The 18,053-nt window shown below is 52.2% G+C and overlaps 8 protein-coding genes across 8 annotated transcripts; 6 read left to right on the top strand and 2 right to left on the bottom strand.

The window, feature by feature from the left end:
- Window positions 1-472: 472 nt before the first annotated feature.
- Z520_02977 (uncharacterized protein) lies at window positions 473-1,970 on the top strand (the record flags this gene model as incomplete). Its single annotated transcript, XM_016773490.1, has 2 exons — window positions 473-1,345; window positions 1,395-1,970. 2 exons carry the CDS (start codon window positions 473-475, stop codon window positions 1,968-1,970), a joined length of 1,449 nt encoding a protein of 482 aa, XP_016635547.1.
- A 991-nt stretch (window positions 1,971-2,961) lies between these two features.
- On the top strand, window positions 2,962-3,438 carry Z520_02976 (uncharacterized protein; the record flags this gene model as incomplete). Its single annotated transcript, XM_016773489.1, has 1 exon — window positions 2,962-3,438. The coding sequence occupies one exon, from the start codon at window positions 2,962-2,964 to the stop codon at window positions 3,436-3,438; it is 477 nt and encodes a 158-aa protein (XP_016635546.1).
- Window positions 3,439-4,683: 1,245 nt separating this feature from the next.
- Window positions 4,684-5,274, top strand: Z520_02975 (uncharacterized protein; the record flags this gene model as incomplete). The annotated part of the gene is made up of 1 exon (XM_016773488.1): window positions 4,684-5,274. One exon carries the CDS (start codon window positions 4,684-4,686, stop codon window positions 5,272-5,274), a length of 591 nt encoding a protein of 196 aa, XP_016635545.1.
- Window positions 5,275-5,611: 337 nt separating this feature from the next.
- Window positions 5,612-6,331, bottom strand: Z520_02974 (uncharacterized protein; the record flags this gene model as incomplete). The annotated part of the gene is made up of 1 exon (XM_016773487.1): window positions 5,612-6,331. One exon carries the CDS (start codon window positions 6,329-6,331, stop codon window positions 5,612-5,614), a length of 720 nt encoding a protein of 239 aa, XP_016635544.1.
- A 985-nt stretch (window positions 6,332-7,316) lies between these two features.
- On the top strand, window positions 7,317-9,218 carry Z520_02973 (uncharacterized protein; the record flags this gene model as incomplete). Its single annotated transcript, XM_016773486.1, has 1 exon — window positions 7,317-9,218. One exon carries the CDS (start codon window positions 7,317-7,319, stop codon window positions 9,216-9,218), a length of 1,902 nt encoding a protein of 633 aa, XP_016635543.1.
- A 567-nt stretch (window positions 9,219-9,785) lies between these two features.
- On the top strand, window positions 9,786-12,135 carry Z520_02972 (uncharacterized protein; the record flags this gene model as incomplete). Its single annotated transcript, XM_016773485.1, has 7 exons — window positions 9,786-9,968; window positions 10,026-10,108; window positions 10,166-10,893; window positions 10,946-11,075; window positions 11,134-11,292; window positions 11,343-11,468; window positions 11,526-12,135. The coding sequence occupies 7 exons, from the start codon at window positions 9,786-9,788 to the stop codon at window positions 12,133-12,135; spliced, it is 2,019 nt and encodes a 672-aa protein (XP_016635542.1).
- A 504-nt stretch (window positions 12,136-12,639) lies between these two features.
- On the top strand, window positions 12,640-13,785 carry Z520_02971 (uncharacterized protein; the record flags this gene model as incomplete). The annotated part of the gene is made up of 4 exons (XM_016773484.1): window positions 12,640-12,941; window positions 13,079-13,160; window positions 13,302-13,525; window positions 13,593-13,785. 4 exons carry the CDS (start codon window positions 12,640-12,642, stop codon window positions 13,783-13,785), a joined length of 801 nt encoding a protein of 266 aa, XP_016635541.1.
- Window positions 13,786-14,126: 341 nt separating this feature from the next.
- Z520_02970 (uncharacterized protein) lies at window positions 14,127-16,501 on the bottom strand (the record flags this gene model as incomplete). The annotated part of the gene is made up of 11 exons (XM_016773483.1): window positions 14,127-14,180; window positions 14,240-14,330; window positions 14,408-14,624; window positions 14,698-15,336; window positions 15,405-15,451; window positions 15,507-15,727; window positions 15,795-15,893; window positions 15,959-16,013; window positions 16,064-16,110; window positions 16,163-16,276; window positions 16,334-16,501. 11 exons carry the CDS (start codon window positions 16,499-16,501, stop codon window positions 14,127-14,129), a joined length of 1,752 nt encoding a protein of 583 aa, XP_016635540.1.
- Window positions 16,502-18,053: the final 1,552 nt, after the last annotated feature.

Here is an 18,053-nt window from a genome sequence, read left to right as displayed (position 1 = left end):
TAGTCGCATAGACGGAATTCGTTCGGTTTGGCAACCATCAAGACAAAGAAGACCCTTTGCCAACCGAGTACTGTGAGCATAACCCCTTCCCAATTGATTTGAAACTCGTCTTCTTTTCCTCGCCTGTTGTATATCATCCCTGATCAAAAGCCCTTGACTGTCAACTGTCGAGACCCGACGCACGTCCACGTCTGTTCTCCTTGGCCCCGAGGTGTTACCAGCTTTTGACTGACATCGGGTTCCAGACCAGATCCTCGCTACGCACCCCCCACTCCTTCTGCCGCTCGGCTGCAAATCTCGACTTCAACGCGCTGCCAGTCCTCAAATGCCCTCTGGTGTCGTTACACGCGCTGCTACAAGCCATCGCTAGACTCCTTGCACGACGAGGGAATTTTGGAGTGCAACCAAAACATCCAATAAACAATGAGATAACCTCTACGACCACTTTCTCAGCCTTTGGATCCAGCCCACCATGACGGCTGCTGATCATCCTTGGTCTCTTTTCGGAGAGTCTTCAATGCCTCCCGGGAGCCTGACCTGGGTACCAGACCACTCCGACATGCAGTCATGGTCGACTCCGAAGACGCTGTTTGATGAATCCCTCTACAACGCTGCCGTTCTTCACTTGCCTCCATCGTCTTCTGAAGATAGCCTTGATGATCAGGTTGCCTCCGAGGCACACAGTCTGGGCATATCACCGCTGCAAGTTACCTCCGAAATCGACAGACTCGCTTCTTCAGTTTCGACAATCACCATCGCTTCCGACTCCGTGAATCAGAGCTCCGTCCAATCCCAGTCTACCACAGCGACTTCCTGTGCCTCCAGTGAGCATCGGCCGATGACGCAGTCTTCACGGATATCTGAACGCACTCCTCCGAGTTCAGGCGGTCTCTCACCTGTCTCGACGAGCGAGAGGAAAAAATACTCTCCATTGAAACGGGGATTTCAAAAAATGGCCAGTTTTCGAAAGAGACGGTCAGGCGGCTTGACGGCCTCTTCGACTCTTACAAGCATCAACAGTGATGCCGACACCAACGACAGTGATGAGCTGTCTGCGGGCATGCGAAGTCCTTTGTCGGTCAAATCGTGCAAAAGCTCGTGGTCACATCCATTATCCGTGGCAAAGTCAAGCGGCGAATCACCACCGTTCGTGGATGCAGAGGCGTTGCAGAGGAGCATGGGGTGTAAAGACCTACTCAACTTTCGAATGGCTCAGCTGGACGAAAAGGCCCGTTTTCTAGAGTTCCAGGCTTCATTGATGGCGCACTTACGCTCAGAACGAGATTTGCTCAAGGCACAAAAGAAGACATTGCATGGAACCGCGATTGCTGAGCAGAGAGCAAAGGTTTGTTGCAACTTGAGACTTTTATGACACGGTTGCTGATGCAATTCAGATTGACCGAACTGTGGAAGATCTAGAAGCGCGTCAACTTGAGGAAGAGATGAAGATGGAAAACGAACACGAGCTGGAGAAGAGAGCTATTATGTTGCGCTTACGGCATATGGAAGCTTATTGTCAGAATCCAACTCCACCCTCGTCTCCAGTGGATCCAGCCTCCAGACATACTTCTATCGATTCTACCTTTCCAGAGCGCAAGGTAACCGACAAAGACTATCACAATCTCGCCCAGCAGTATCGTGAACGAGACATCATGGACTCTCTGCACGCCTCCAAAATCAATGTTCTGCGGGGTAAGCAAAAGAGAGCTGTCGAGAACCTCGTACGTAAGAAGGAAAAGGAGATGGAAGTTCTGGAAAGAGAACAAAAGAAGGAACTGGCCGTCATTGATCGAGAATTTTCCAACCAGGAGTCTGATTTGAGAATGGTGCTGGAAAAGAAGAGAGCGAGGCTCGAATCCAGGTGGAGGACTCAGGCCTTGATTGAGCGAACAAAAATGGAAAAAGCGACTGGCTTGACATATGCCCCGCTACCCGACGTTGTCGCCATCAAGGATATCAACGACTCCTGAGTACAGGATGGTTCGATTCAGCCCGATCTCCACACATGGCTAATGGTTTCACATCGCCTGCAGCATTATTATTCGACTTTTCTGTGCGCATCTTTCCAGTCCGCGGTTCGTGGTCAACAGATACCCCAAAATGACGTGTACATGTTTTGACAGCACCATGATTTGTTATCCACGAGGGATGTGAATCCGGGCCATGGAAATCTATGGCACAAGACTTGTGATAGGCGGGATTTTGCAGCGTGATATATGATACTGCGGGTTTGCATGCAAATGATGAGCTAAGGCGTCTCTTGTGATGACGGAGCGACAGACATCCTGGGCATTACAAGAAGCTATGGAGAATATTCAACGCGAAGCCTTATGAGATGAATGATGGACCACATGGTATGCTTGGAGCGGCTAAGCTAAATACATACTCTGTGTTAATAGAAAAGGAGGAGACTCGTGGTGACCTGCTGAAATGGCAGTGTACTGAATAAGGGCAACAAGGTTGAGTGTGCTCACTTGAAAGACAACAGAATAGGCATCAGTTTACTGACCTGTGTCATCTCACCTTCGACACGTTTCACATCACCGCTGTTTCTGCTCGCACAGAGGTAGCCTCGCAACCCGCACAGCAACCTCCCTGAGAACTTCGCGGGTGACACCATATCCGGACGAAAGACAAGACATATAACTACGGTATCCATACCTACCTACCTACCTAGTACCTAATAGGTAGGTACGGACCAAATTTTTCTGCGTATTCGTACTCGGCGCACGGACTGCGGCCTAAAATGTATCATGATGCAACGACTCTAAGAGAGATTCGGGATTTCGGCATGGTTGCTTTTCTTGGCCGTGTGGAATGTTTATATGAAACGCGTCAAAAGGGAACCAACCTGGCATTAACAGTTGATCTTGAAGGACGTCGTCATACGATACTGTGCCCTCATCGTTACAGGTGCTCTTGAAAACGAAATCCACGGATCTTTGTCGATTTTCCCCAGAGATGTCGAACGCAGGAGATTCAATGCTCCTTCGCTTTCCATTCTCCATGCTCGTTCCTCGAGCGAATATTTCCTATTATACCGTTCCACTTGCCTGGCTCCTGAGCTTCTCGCCACATATCTACGCCGTGGTCCGCTACAGCACACACGGCCAGTCTGCTGGTTCTGCTGAAGAAGCTCCGAAATTCAACCAGACCTCGCCGCGGACGTTCCCCGCCACCCTCGAAGCGAACCCGCATCTGTCTCGGGAGACCAAGGACCATATCTTCCGCGCGGAAGCCGCGTCGCTCAATGGCTTCGAGAACCTGGGCTGGTTTGCCGCAAGTGTGGTGGCTGCGAATAGCGCGGGCGTGGACGTCGCTTGGGTGAATGCGCTGAGTTTGTGGTATCTCTTAAATCGCGCCGTGTTCAATCTCGTGTATATCCGCGGCGTCGATGGGAAGGTTAGGGGGATGTGGTTCTACGGAAGCATTGCGTGAGTATCTTCCCCATTTGTCTTCATCCCGTTTTCTTCAACGGTCTAGCATATATGGATGAGGTCGATTGGATTTGCTGACGTTGGTGTCTCCTCTTTCAGCGCGACGATTACTTTATTTATCAAGGCTGGGAATGCGGCCAGGAGGGTGACGCTGTAAAGACTTCAAAACGGCCCGCAGGATTGGAGGATCGGAAATCGAATAGATCCTGGGGAGGACAGCAGAGATGTGCTTCATGCCGACGAGCTCAGATACTGAAATCTCCACTCATTGATCCAAACGTCCTGGGCCAGGTACGATTTTTCAAAGCAGTGAGCGAAACTGCCATTCCCAGCTTGCGTAAAATCAGTAGTGAACCCAGAGTATACCCCGAGCAGGCATCTCATTACTCGAATAAGCCCACGCAGTAGGACTCTGTGCAAGCAAGACTGATCTAAATCCGGTAATGTTCGCTCTGGGTCCCGATTAGGAACTCGGTGGTAAGATTGCCCTGCAAGCTGCCTGATCAGCAGTCCTGAAGTCCGGTCAGTAGGGCATCGTTTGGAAGGGAAGCAAAACGGAAAGCGGATGAGAGGGATTTGCCGGCCTGCGCTTTTAGGCACTTACCATACTTACCTAGGTAGAGTTGCCGCCCCAATAATCTCGCCTAGCGACCTATCATGGCGCCTAGCGGAACCCGTTCAGGCGATTTGGGCGAACCCCGAAGAGCCCCATGGGCCATCAAAGCCACCCAAGGAATTTTTTCCGTTGATGTGGGACAAATTCAATTATGAATATAGCATCATTCATACCCGTTCTCCACGTCTGCCTCTCTTTCCTGGAGGGAGGATTCTGAACAGAGGGATCAATGCAGTGGCCATCGACAACAGCCGCATCCAGGTAAGCCTGACTACGCGTCGTGTCCGAGTAAGGCAGGATGCCTGGCTGGGCACACCGCTCAGTTACCACCCATGTTCCCTCCTGATCATTTGCAACCACCCTTTAAAAGGGACGTAACAGACACTGGAATCATGACGATCCTGGGTTTCTTTGTCCCTTGTTGATTTCCACCCTGTCTTTGTCCTCTGTGAGTACTTGTTTGAGCTGTGTTCAGCAATGGCGACCTCGCCGCGCACACAAAGAAGTCGACGACAATGAACCCCAACCATGCGTTCTCACGATCCCTTGCGATATTCGCAGTCTCAAAAGCTGCCTCCTTCTCCTGTCAGTTGTAAGTGCAAGCCTCTGTGAACTCTACTGGCTCTTCCCATGTCTTCCGACTCTGACTTTTGGGTCGTGGCAGCTCCTTCTCCCAATTTTGATGATGTGCTCACCATCCAGGTCGCTTCCCATGAAGTCCCCCTTCCAGCATACTGGCGCATTTTAGGTCTTTTGGAAGACGGCAAGCGTGAAGAAGACATCGTCCAAGTCCTTCTACGCCACACGGGCACGAAAACTCGGAGGATTGTCACAGAGATCGTCGACAGTATCGTGGAAAACCAACGCCTGATAACAGGCCCACCTAGGGCGTCAGGGAGGCTAAGTGTGGCTTTCAAGAAGCCGCGGAGAATAAGTGACTACCGTGCGACTCGTATTGAGGCCCGACGAGAACTTGAGGCGGCCGAAGAGAAACTGGAGACTGCAAAGCAGAGAGAAAAGAGAGTTCTTAATGAAGCCCTTATTCTTTCTCAACGCAAGGAAGAGTTGAAGGACACGAAGATGACCCCAGATGAACGACGGAGGACCACAAGGGCGATAGAACATCAAATGAAGCATGTGCTCCAGAAACACCACGACGTCGAGGCCGAAATCAACTTTGCTAAACGGCTCACTCTCATTCACAAGGCTTCCCTGGCTTAACGGCAGGGAAGCAACGACTGCACCGGTACCTACACCTGGATTTTATCTTCACAATCCTGTTTCAACTAGCGGGCCACTTGAACCTGTGGTAATGTCTTGACGTTAAAGCGCCGCTATTCCCCGGGACACCGTCTCAAAAACATTTTCGTGCAATTTTTCAACTCGCATTGCGTCCATGATCTAGAGACGACTACCTCACGGAAAGTCTCTTGGCGAACTATCTGAGGAGAATTGGGAGACGATAAAAGCAAAACACGGCGTGCCGATGTCAATGCCCATCCTCTCAGTGCTCTTGCTCGAATTACAGTGTCCCAATATCAAACTGCCGAGTCATTATTCAAGACCGCAGCGGCACAGACAGATATCCTCCAAATTCCTTTGCGAAATCCACGGACACGCGCGCATGCACACGTCCTTGTCGATCAATGAAACGTGCATGGTCGTCAAGAGGTACCACGGCGCCATGCCAAATGTTTGGATGGATGTATAGTCCCTTGCCACCGTCACAGCGGAACGCGACAAACTTCTCCGGCGTTATATCGTCCCCTGGCAGGGCGAGCGGGACCACGAAACTCTGTCCGTCTATGGGGAAAAACAACTGACCGCCGTCGGGGTGGTAATTCGCTCGCCAAATCATCACTCTTTCACGGGGTCGAGCAGGGCCGGTGGTCGCGGCCTCTTCAGGATATTGACTCCAGGCAAAAAGATAGCTGTCCCCCACAGCATTGTTGCGTGCGTAAAGCGTGTCGCCTTTCCACCAGAATTCAAAGAGTCCCTCGGTCACTCCCCCCTGGTCGCCCGAGTTCGCATCCACTGGCCGCCATCCCTGAGCCGGCCAACGTACGATCTCAATGCGGTGTGTTTCGGGCACATCGACAATCTCTCCGTAGCCCTTGACGGTCTCGGGCGTAGCTAGGACAAGCGGTATTTCGAACAGCTTGCGGACTCCCGTGGTCGGGACGTATGCTACCTCTGTGGGGTCAAAGTCTCGCTGATCGAACTCGGTTTCAGCCTTTGTATGTGCTTTACCGGCCGTTCCATTGGCTGTGACGGCCATAGATCGCTGATTCTTCTTCTATGCGTTTGTGCGCCTGGCAAACTTGGCTCTCGGTGAGATCTTCTTGGTTGCAGGATGTTGAGCGGCAGCCTTTCACAATGCGTCCCAGCAGTCGCAGATTCTATATTGAAATAGTTCACTCCGAGCCTCTTCTGACAGCGATTGGTCGGCACGAACAGCGATGCTAGTCAAAGACCCCGCCAATGGCAGTCGTTGTTCAGGGTTTCTCAAAAACGTGGACCGTTGTTCCTGCCGACAGGTTTACAGCGAGTTTTGCACCAGCTGATGTTCAACCAGCGTTTTCAAATTCCACACAGAACTTCCGCCTCTGTGTTAAAGGTTTGCACAGTTACAGAGGATCTCGAGGCCGAGAAGAGGAAAAGACGTATCGGCAGGTCCCCGAAGATGGGCCGATAACGATTAGCTAACTTTTCCGTTGTTCTCGGCCTTGTTCTCCTGCATTATGCTGCGCCGACTACACTCGACCTCTTACTCCTAGGTCACCCACATTGTCAGATCGGTCTTTGGCAAGTTGCCCCATATTGTGGCGCTGCTTGCTTTGTGAAAGAAGCACAATCAATGGACTGATGCATCGCCAATGGCCGCGAGGACAATGGCCCTGTCGTTGATTGTTCTTTGATGCTTTGAATCTTTATATCTTTCTTTATCTCTTTTGTGTCTCCCAAGACAAAATAGAAACGAACTCGGAAGGGGGACTTTGAAATATGATATATTATATATAGAACGTCAGGTAAGGTATCCTCCCTTGCATCCAGCGCACGACGCCTAACTTCCACCTACCGGCCACAGTGCAAGGGCAAATAGCTGGATCTACCTTCAACTAACAATGTCAGCATTCCATCCATCCGTCCGCCGCTGCCCTCGTCCAGCGGACCAATATTTCGACAGTGAGGAAGTGGAACAAGAAATATTCCACGATACCAGGTGGCCGCGCCTTCGTCTCAGAACCAATGAAATAATCAGCATGAGTATGGCTGCGAGAATTATCCACTTGCTGAAAAAAGGCCATACGTACGGCTGCATCCCTTGCCATGTCGTCGAAGAGTTTGACCAGGAAATTGATAAGGAGAGTATTGAAGCTCTTCTCGAAAAAGACTTCGATGTTACCAAAGAAGCCCTACCCGGCACGGGAGGCGAGCACATAATTCCGACCATCCCAGCTGTCGATGCTGATGGCTATGTCTCTGGAGTTGTGATTCCGTCTGGGATTTACCATGAAATCATCTCACTTCGTCATTTGCCCGCAGGGTTCCTCAAAGACTATGTCAGGATCCGCTGGAGTTTCCGGGTAAGCGAACCAGTCATCACCGAAGCAATTAACGCATTTCTAATTGAACAAGGGCTCAGACATTCTTCACATCCTGAACTTCAAGATGTAGATGACAGCATCCCCGAACATGATGGACGCCATTTACACAACTTAGCCACAACTTCAGAAGAAGAGCCTGACGTTGAGGCTTTCAACAATCCTCCCCCAGATTACGAGCCGCGGCCAGAATTCCGAGGAATACAACTCCGCCATCCTCGTGAGGTCAACCCAATTGATGGACAACTTCCCCCTTTCTTCGAAAATCTAACCCTAAGCCCTGCACCTCCTGACTATTCTGCTGAAATGGATCCTCCTTCATACGACAATATGCACGTCAATCTTGAGACTCGCCCATCAGGATCTTCATCACCACCGTCCCCAACCGTTCGTCAACGAAGCAATCAGCCGTCGGGGGAAACAAGCTCATCCGTCACACCCACAGTACAAGCCGATCTCCCGGCATTTCAGGGTTTGGCGGAGCAGCCCAACCCTATAAAATGCTTCAGCCGGTCCAATGTAGTGGATTTCCTGTTTGACGGACTGCACGAGATCGACATTTATCCTGACGGTCCCTTTGAACCAGTCAGGCTCCAGGATGAAGGACTCCGGAACATGAAAGCTTTCACTTTGCTACTGGCAGTAGCTCGAATAGACCCTTATCTCGGCCCGACGGAGCACTTCGCGGAGTTCATCACCCATCCAGAGAATGATGAGCCTCCTATTCTTACGCCCGAAGGGGAATTGGTGAAGGATGTCGTCCTGAGGTTCTTCCGAGAAATGTATATCAGTGGCTGTGGGACATCACGAGAAGCCTTGCGTGACTACCCAGGCTGTGCGAGCTTCGCTGGATTCTGCTTCATGATCAACCACATGAGATTGAACAGAGGCGCGCCGGAAGTATACTCGCACACGCCAGCTGCGTTTCTTGAACCAGTCCTTGACGAGCTCCGGTTGAGCGGCAATCACTCGGTCATGAAAGTCTTGGGCAGGTGCGGATCCGATGTCACAGAAACAGCGCCGAGTCTGAAAGACCTAGTAGATCTGTTCGATGAAATCAGCCTGCAACGACTGATCAGTGAGCCGGTAGCGCTCGATTTTTGGCCCAAATCCACATTGCACAGTCGACTCGTTCACCCCGGATTCGAGGTGGATGGCGCTGTCCGAGATTGGTTACGAAGGAAAAAAGCTCTGCTGACGTTCGATGAGGCGGTCCAACTTGCAGCCTCCCTTGTGGACGGCCGGGATCACGTCTCAGCTCTTCTCGAATCCACAGGCCAGGATTTTCTTGTCAGCAGGCGATCGTTGGAGGCTTTTGTCGCCGATGCAATGCGAATGACCGAGGGAACACCTGAGAACGGAGACGTGGGGACCATCATTGCGCAGATCCGCGGCCTGAGAGATATCTGGGATGCTTATGAAATCTCGGCGGAATGGTGGGCTGCTGCCATGACCAACATTGCTGTCGTACGGGCACAACCGGACAGGTGTTCTGAACTCTGGGTAGACATGATGCCTACGACCGGGACACCGCAGCCGGTTGTGCGACCCGCCGACTGATGGTGTATAGTCGAGGAGGGAATCTGACGTGGCTAAAGGAACGTTGGAATTCGACCTTGGCCAATTGACTTACAAAGGATCAAGCTGCAAGCGGGGATGGGACGGGTTTGCGAGGGTGTTGTGTACTAGGTAGTTTGCGAAGAGTTTCTAGGCACTATGTACTATTTACCGGGTAGGTGAAGGCCTCATCTCGAATATCAACAGTGCATAATGTTCCAGCTGCGAGACTTTCTCTTTTGTCTATCTGTACTTCGTCCATTCTGGTGGGTGCCCAGGTGATTCCTTACCCGAGGCAATACGGAGCCCACGAGGCTGCACCACGGCGAGGCTAGTTCCAGTTTCAAGACTCGGAGAACGACCTCCGCTGTCGCATCCAGACTGGCCTATAGTAAAATTCCTGGAGAGAGAGGCTGGGGGGATGCCCTCGGCCAGAAAGCTGGAGAACCTGTCGTGCCTCTCCACCACAATTGCGGGGTTTGTCACCATGTGCCCGGGCAAAATATACTCGGCGATAGCACCTCTCCAGACCCGTCTTCTCAAGCGTCAAAGCGTGCCCCAAAAGCAGCCATGAAGATGGATATGACAAACTATTCAGCGTCGCCTCAGACGTTGGATTTGGTCTCACAGCAAGACTCGGGCTCAAGGAGTCCGAAACACCTGGTCAGCTCCACCCGCACGGGTCGAGTCTCGAAGAAGCTCGACTCCACTACTGCCCTTGCATGTAACCACTGCAGATTGAAGAAGGTCAAGGTATGGGGCGATCTACTGAAGTAGCCCCTTGTCGATGATGCTAACGTATCAAAACAGTGCGTGGTCGAGGTCGAGGGCTGCAGGAAGTGCAAAAGACTCAATATCCCCTGCATTTGGCCTAGCGAAGACAAACGAAAATGGTGAGTATACCAATCTTACTAGCGCTGGGAGATCTTGTGCTGAATCCCTCGTCCCAGTCCTTCATCCAAGAATCACATCCGGGAGCTTTATCAGCGGATTGCTGATCTCGAAGCTGCTCTTGAGTCTGCGAAGTCGACGCAAAGCTTCACCACGCCGAGCCGCCATCAAGTGTCCAGTCCACAATCTCCGTCAACTTACCCAGCTCTCTCAGTGCAAGTCCCGTCCCAAGAAGAAGACAACCTGATCTCACGCCTCTGCGGCCGCCAATGGAAGCTCAACAGCGACGAAGAGGGCCAATACAAATTCTTCGGTCCGACTTCGAGCCTACATCTTACCGAAAGCGTGTCCTCGTCGCTGCTCGGCCCATGGAGTCACAGGGGCGTGACCGCCGACGTCAGTTCCGACGACCCAATCGACCCAGAGACCCAGACACACTTGCTGGAGAGCTACTGGAAGTACCAGCACACGGTCCTGCAGGTCTTCAATCGGGAAGAGTTCCTCGAGGGCCTGAAGACGAGAAGACAGACGACGTATTTCAGCAAAGCACTCTTGTACTGCGTCTATGCTTGCGCGGCACGAATATCCGACCGCCCGTCGGTGCGAGCGATGGTGATACCCTCCAACGACGACATGGAGGACAAGGAACCTTTTCTCGTGGCCACCGCGACCAGACTCGTTGACCAGGAGCTCAAAAGACCACAACTTACAACTATCCAAGCTCTGCTGCTGCTGTCTGTCGTTCACTGTTCCTTGAGCAAGGATACCAAAGGCTGGCTCTTAACTGGTAAGTCTGCATAATGATGCCAGGTCTCGAATATTGACGGCTGGTCTTCCAGGGGATGCGTGTCGATTAGCTATCGATCTGGGCCTTCACAGAACCGGAGAACAGCTCGCATCCACCAATTTATCCCCGAGAGATATGAAAGTACGGCAAATCACCTACTGGGGTTGTCTGGTCTTTGACAGGTAAATTGCTCTGGCGGCCCAATTGCTCTCGGTCTATTCTAACATTTTTTTGTCAAAGACTTTGGGCTCTCTACCTTGGTCGCCCATCTTGTCTCAAATGCGAGGATACCGAAATCCGAAACAGCTTTCTGACCCAACAGGACGCTTCATGGGAGAAACGGATTGCTTTCTCCTGGGTCACTCTTCTCCTGGCGACCGGCCGGATATGTGATGCCTTGTGAGTAACTCAAGTCCGGAACGGGCACCACAGATATTGAGGGTCTTTAGGAACGAAGAGCAGTGTGACACGGAGACGCTCCATGCTCTTGATGAACAGCTTCAAGACTGGTACCAAAACCTCGACCCGGAGCTGCAGTATTGCAGGGAAGCCCACGCGTCGATACTTGTGCTTCAGTAAGGCCACCAACCAGTCTGATCTTGCATGAGGATATTGACAATTTGGTGATACAGCATGCAATACTATTCCTGCAAAATCCACCTACACCGCCCAACCGCAAACTTTGGCGTCAGGACGTCCGACACCTTGGCCCAGTGCAACATCTCCCGCCAAATCTGCATCGACAACGCCAAAAACATTGCCCGCACCCTCCAGGACTATCGGAACGTGTACGGCGACGCCTTCACCCTGAGCGGCGTCGCGTTGCACGTCATCGCCACCGCGTCCACGATATTGATTGCCGACATTGCCGAAAGGCGCTCGGCGGACGCGGCGAGTCAATTCTCCGCCCTCAAGACGTGCGTGCGCACGCTCAGCGAGCTGGAGAAGACCTACATCGTGGCGCGCCGGGTGCGCCGCATCGTCCAGCTCGTGATGAGACTGTGCCATTTCGAGAGCGAGTACGTGGATTTCCAACACCAAGCCAACGAGGTCGCCGCCAGGAACCCGGCAAACTTGTTCCACGACGTGGTCCACGAGGCGGGAGCGGATGGGACCTCTTTTCAGCCCTCCAACGATCATACGGGTCTGCCCAGCTTGTCGGCGTATAGTCCGCTATGCATCGATGACTTTCTCCCGATATCCTCGCAGTTTGACATTATGTACAGTCTAGAGTCTCTGTAGGACCACGAGAGGGTTTTAGCCTTTGTATGCTTGAGCGGGAACCCGGCCGAGTTTTTGTATTTATCAAATGCGATGCAGAGATTTCTTGGGGTGTATCCCCTCAACTTCAATAACTTTTCCACGTTTTGCTCTTCACGGAACAAGAACTGAAAGGACACCCTTGTATTGACATGAAGCAATTTCAAAGCCAGCCATGCCCTTCGTAAGAGTACCGCGGTACCGCTGCCTCATTGTGGAGATGCGGCGACCATTCTCCGAGCTCTCATTTGGCACACACTCCTTCTCCAGGAATCTAGCCCATTTCCCCAATTTGATAACTACCATATACCTCGTATTCAACCTCCACCTCAAAAAGGACCGAAGATACCTCTGATTCTTCCAGGACTGACTTACAACAGAGAAGTCGTCGTGGGAAAAAAACCACTTCCAGAATCTCATCCAACATTTCCCGGGGGAAGAAAATCCGTCTGAAAGCAAGCCCCTTGGATCTTGACTTCGACAACAATGTCCCCAACACAGATCCCCTCGGATTCGATCCTGAACAAGTTCCTGTCGTTGAAGGGCAAGAACATAGTCATAACGGGCGGTTCGCGCGGCCTGGGCTTCATCTTCGCATACGCTTTGGCCCAAGTGGGCGCCAACATCGCCGTCATCGACATCGGCGAGAAGCCGAATTCGGAGAACATGGCCAAGCTGTCCGCGTATGGTGGGAAGTATGAATATTACCAGGCGAACGTGGTCGACTATCAACGCTTGAAGGAGACGATCGATAGGATACACGGGGATTTCGGGAGCATTGATGGATGGTGAGCAAACTCTTTTCCCCGCCCCCTTTGGGTGGTTTATATTCTATCCACGGGAAACCCCCTCGATACGGCACGAAACAGAAAATGAGTTCTGCAACTGACTGCAAAAAAAAAACCCCGCTATCGGCATACTATAGCATCCCAGCCGCAGGAATCATCCGCGACAGACCGTTCCTGGAACACACGGAGAAGGACTTCAAGGATACCATGGACGTCAATGTAAACTTTTTCATCCCTCCCCCCCCCCCCCCCCCCCCCCCCCCCCCGGCGCTCCTCCCAAGATTACATAAATCTCTCTCTCTTGTTGTGTCTCAAAATGGGAGATGGTTGAAACTAATGGAGAACACTGTGCTGAGCCAGGTCAACGGCGTCTTCTACACGGTGCAACACTGCACGGCGAAAATGGTCGAGCAGAAGACCGGAGGCAGCGTCGTCTGCATCGCCTCGACGGCGGGGCACAAGTCGCTGGCGCCCCAGGAGATCGCGGCGTACACGGCGTCCAAGTACGCGGTGCGGGGCATCGCCAAGCAGGTCGCGCACGAGCTGGCAAAGTATGGGATTAGGGTTAATTCGATTAGTCCAGGGTGTGTTGTCTATCTAGACCATTGGGGAGGGAAAAAAGGAAAACAGAAGCTGATGTGTGATTTGCAGGACCGTCCAGACCGACATGTTGGAGAGCGTGATGCAGCAGAACCCCAGCCGCCGGAAACTCTTCGTCGACAGCTGCGCGATGCACCGGCTGGCGATGCCGGACGAGTTGGCCGGGATTGTGCTGTACCTCATGAGCGACGCGGCCAGTTACACGACGGGCCAGGACTTTTTGGTCGATGGCGGCATGGTCTAGAATCTACCTAGGTACCTAGGTAGATTACTCAAATCAGAACGAAAACTGGAGCGTCCTCACAACAACTGTATATTGCCTTGCAGGATATGTGTTCGGCGGGTCGGATGCGGTCTGCCCTTTGGACTTGAATTTTGCGTAGCTTCACAAATAACGGATCGCTCTGGGGCATCCCAAATCAACTTGTGTTGCACGGCCATAACCGTCTTGACCGTCAAAGCTAGAATTACCACGCCCCAAGCACAAGAGAGTCCCTCCCAAGCAATCGTTTTGATGAGTAGATAGAGAGAGCTGGTCGGAAATACAAACAGCTTGAGCCGCGGCAGTTCCATGTAGCCTCCCCATCAATGATACTTGTTCCTGCTCGCATACTCTGTGTTCTCGAGATACACCTCAATCTAGACGACACCGTCAGTGTTCTCCGCCCAAAAACCACTGGGACAAGTTTACTGCATACCTTGTTATTCATCTTCTTATCGACGTCTTTGCAGCACATGCACGCTATGATGCCGACAATACCGAATGCCAACGAGGCAAAGGCCACCATTCTGGAATAAGTCAGTACTATATTCTTTCCCTCACCCCATGTTTTGTCTTCTCCTCTCAGGAGCACGGGACTGCTTACTTGATACCGTGCACTTCGGCTTGTTCGACTGCAGCCCCTACCGCTTTGACCACAGCTTGGCTGAAGTCTTCGGCCAGGGCCGGCGTGCCAACTTCGCTCATAAGATCCGAAATCTTGGACTTTGGAAGGCCAGCAGCCACAGCGGCGGCAGGAACCAGTTTCGCAATTCTCTTGTTCGTTTCGTTGGTGAGGATCGTAGTATACACGGCGGCTCCAACTACAAGATACATGCATAGGTCAGTGGTCACGGAACACAATTAAGTCCCTCGGTAAAAAGGAAACAAACGTACTTGATCCTGCAGCAAAGCGGAACACGCCCGCAATGCCACCGCTCAAGCCAAGATCTTTGTGCTCGACACCCATCTGAGCCACGGCGATGGACAGGTAGATGGCCCAGCCGTAGGCCGACTGCGAGAGGAAGACGCAGGCGACCATCAGGCCTTTGTTGGTGGGTGTGACCAGCGCCAGGAGGGAGCCGAAGAGGACCATGATGAAGACCGAGCCGGTGAGCTGCCACTGCCAGTTCTTGATCTTTCCGCCAAAGGCGGACAGCAGCACCGCGCCAAAGGTGATGGCCAGGCCCTGGGGCAGGGACAGGACGATCCCGTAGCGCCAGTCCGCACCGCCGTCTGTGTAAAACGCATTGACGATGGTCGGCCAGAGAATGCTGCTGGAGTAGTAGAACATATTCACCACCGCCAGCGCGATGGCCGGGGCGGTGAAGTCGCGGCCCCACGACGACGCGAACACGTACTTGGGGGTCAAGGGGTGCTCTGCCTTGCCGAATGTCTCCCACAGCGCGAACAACACGATGAAGGAAAACCCAATCACCAGCGGTGCCACCACGTGCGCATCATTAGACGGCACAACCGTAGTGTACACAATCCCGACAAGCGCTGGGACTGCGCCGGCAACGAACAAGAAGCTACCTATCCTGCTGTCAGCGGATTCTAACTGGAAAATTTGTGGGTAGCTTGGGAAGTTGCCATGATCTTACCAACATAGTCAATCTTTGGTAGCACCTTCTTGAACGGTAGCCCGTATCTGTCGAAAGTTAGTTCCCACTGAGTGATGGTGATGTTTCCACGGTGATACTTACGGATGAGCCGGTGGGAAGTAAAGGAAGAGCAGGCCCAGAAATGAAAGGAACTGTGCGATGGCCGCGGCGTAAAAGTTCCAGCGCCACGAGCCAGAGTGGAAACCGTATAGTCCAGTGATTGGGGCTAGAATCACAGCCAGAAGGGTTGTCAAGTCGGCCAGCACGACGCCGATATGGCGCCATTTGTTGGGGAGTAATTCAGGCAGCGCAAATGCGGCCATCTGGGGGTCAATGTTTTCAGCACAAATTGTCTCGCTGAAATTAAGGCTTGGTCAAGTGCCATCATACCTGACAGTTGCCTCCACCGAAACCAGAAATGGCCATTCCGGCGATCACGGCGTTGGTGTTTGTCGAGGATGCGGTGACAATGTGTCCCACGGTACAGATCTGGTTCGTTCCTCCCCTTAGTATTCACTCCCAAATGACGAATGTGCTCGTTGCTGAGTGCTCACCAGATTCCCAATGGTCAAAAACCATCGACGACCAAGCATGTCAGTGTTTGCACCACTAGTAACTTTAGTATCCTATTTCCCCGGCATGAGCCGAGATTGTGACACATTGCGTACCATAGCATGAAGCAACAAGTGATAGATATCGTCCAGGACTGAGCCCTGTCAGCGAGTTACCGGTGCAGCTGTGGTTCAGGTGGCACCCACAGGAATAAACCAGATGTATTTAGAGGGGGCACCGAGCTCTGCACCAACGAGGCCTCCGATGTTTGCCATGACTGGAATCGGCCAGAAGGACAAGCCATAACCGCAGGACAGTATCTATGCCAAATGTTAGAGAGTGGATTGCTCCAAATTTTGGACAAGGAATCTGCTCACCCCCACAACGATCCATGTCTTGAAGGTCACAACGGGCTCCTCCTCTTCGGGATTGACCTCCTCAACGGCGTCTGCAGACTCGAGCTTGATCTCTTGGTCGATACCGTGATTCTCAGTCGGGCTTTCAGCGTGTTCTTGCCGACCAAGGTCGGTCTTTTCTCCTGCCATGATAGTCCGTGTGATCAGTAGGGACCGGGGTAAGAGAGCACGAGTATTGGATCCCTCTATCGAGCAGGGAGGGAAACCTGGGTTACCAACAGGAGCTTACATATAGAATCGAGGCCTGCCGGCATATGGTCACCGACCAGGCCATTCGTTCAACACCCTCGCTACCATTAGCGACTCAACGCCACCAGCGCTATTCCAGAAGCGAGACATAGGGAGGAAAATCTGGAGGCGTCGGGGTCAAAAAATATGACCGGGTCAGTCTTCCATCCAAAACTGTTCTGAGCGGCTAGGGGGCTGGCCGGCTTGATGCCAATCTCAGCCTGACCCTGTGACTAGCGATTCTCGGAGAACGAACACCGAACGACCGCTCACCCCTCTGCCATGTCGTGCGGACGAACATTTGGCATCGTGGAAAGTGAGTACTCATTCCGGCAGGTGGAATAACTCTCCTTTGCCCGGAATAGCACGAGTCCAAAGTGTTGTGCTCGTTATCCTCGTTGTGCAACTGATATAAAAATTCGCAAGCAGACAGACCTTGTGATTCAGTCCGCTTTACATAAAATTCACAAAGGACCATTCAGGGTTTCTTATGGATCAGCTGAGCACAAGGCATATCACAAACACTAGCCTGCTGGTCGGGTTACGGGCACAGCTGGATATTTTGGGTTGACTTCTGTCCTGGTCGTCCTTGAGGTTTTATTCTCCGAGTACAGAGGTAAGGCTGTGCGCGGTGGAGCTGATTGGACGTCTCTGGCCGTCAGGCCTCGGCTAGCCGTATTTGTCCAGAATAAGAGGGAACAGGAAGAACGGCCCACTTCACTTTTGTATGCCGGTCTGTGTGCTCGGTACTCTACAGGTGAACTTTGTTTCTGCTGATAACAAGCAGCAGTCCCAGCACCATTTCGAATTTCCGAGAAGCTGGGGCGCAAGCGAGTCCCTCTTCCTCGGAGTGTTATTCTGCCTGTTGAAGTCATCTGCAGCCCAGTAGTGTACACGTGGTCATGTTCATGTTGCCACGCTTCCTTATTGGATACGGAGTCGGTGTGTTTTTAGACCGTTGATCTGAAAAGTCGTGCTTTTCCATCACCACTGAACCACAAAGGATCCCTGGTCGGACTGATTCCAGAATCCCACTGTACCAAAGCGAAGTGGCATCGACGAAGCTGCGAGGTCTGCTTGTCGGCATGCACTGCACTCGGCTACAGCTCACTGATTGGTTCGAACGAGGCCCAAGCGTCATCTGGAGGCAAAGGGCCGATCCTTTGAGGAGATTGGCGAACTTTTTGAGGACAAGATTGCGCTTGACGACGAGCGAGAAGAGGAGATTCACAAGCGCTTCAGAGAATCATAATACGAGGAACGTATCCTGACGGACAATGCAAAAGGGAAGGTAGTCGCATTCGCTCATGTCGAGGGAGACTGATTAGAGAAAGGCTCAAGGCATAGCATGTGAATAATTAGCGTACAACCGGCTAGACCGAGGCCGAAACGGCTATCAGATCGATCTTTAGAAAATAGGGAACCAATAGACTGGTACGTACATTGCAGTGTG

Source organism: Fonsecaea multimorphosa (genome assembly GCF_000836435.1).
Source record: "Fonsecaea multimorphosa CBS 102226 unplaced genomic scaffold supercont1.4, whole genome shotgun sequence".
Taxonomy (NCBI): Eukaryota; Fungi; Ascomycota; class Eurotiomycetes; order Chaetothyriales; family Herpotrichiellaceae; genus Fonsecaea; species Fonsecaea multimorphosa.
The sequence above is the reverse complement of the archived record's forward strand: the minus strand, read 5'-3'. Positions and strand labels throughout refer to the sequence as shown.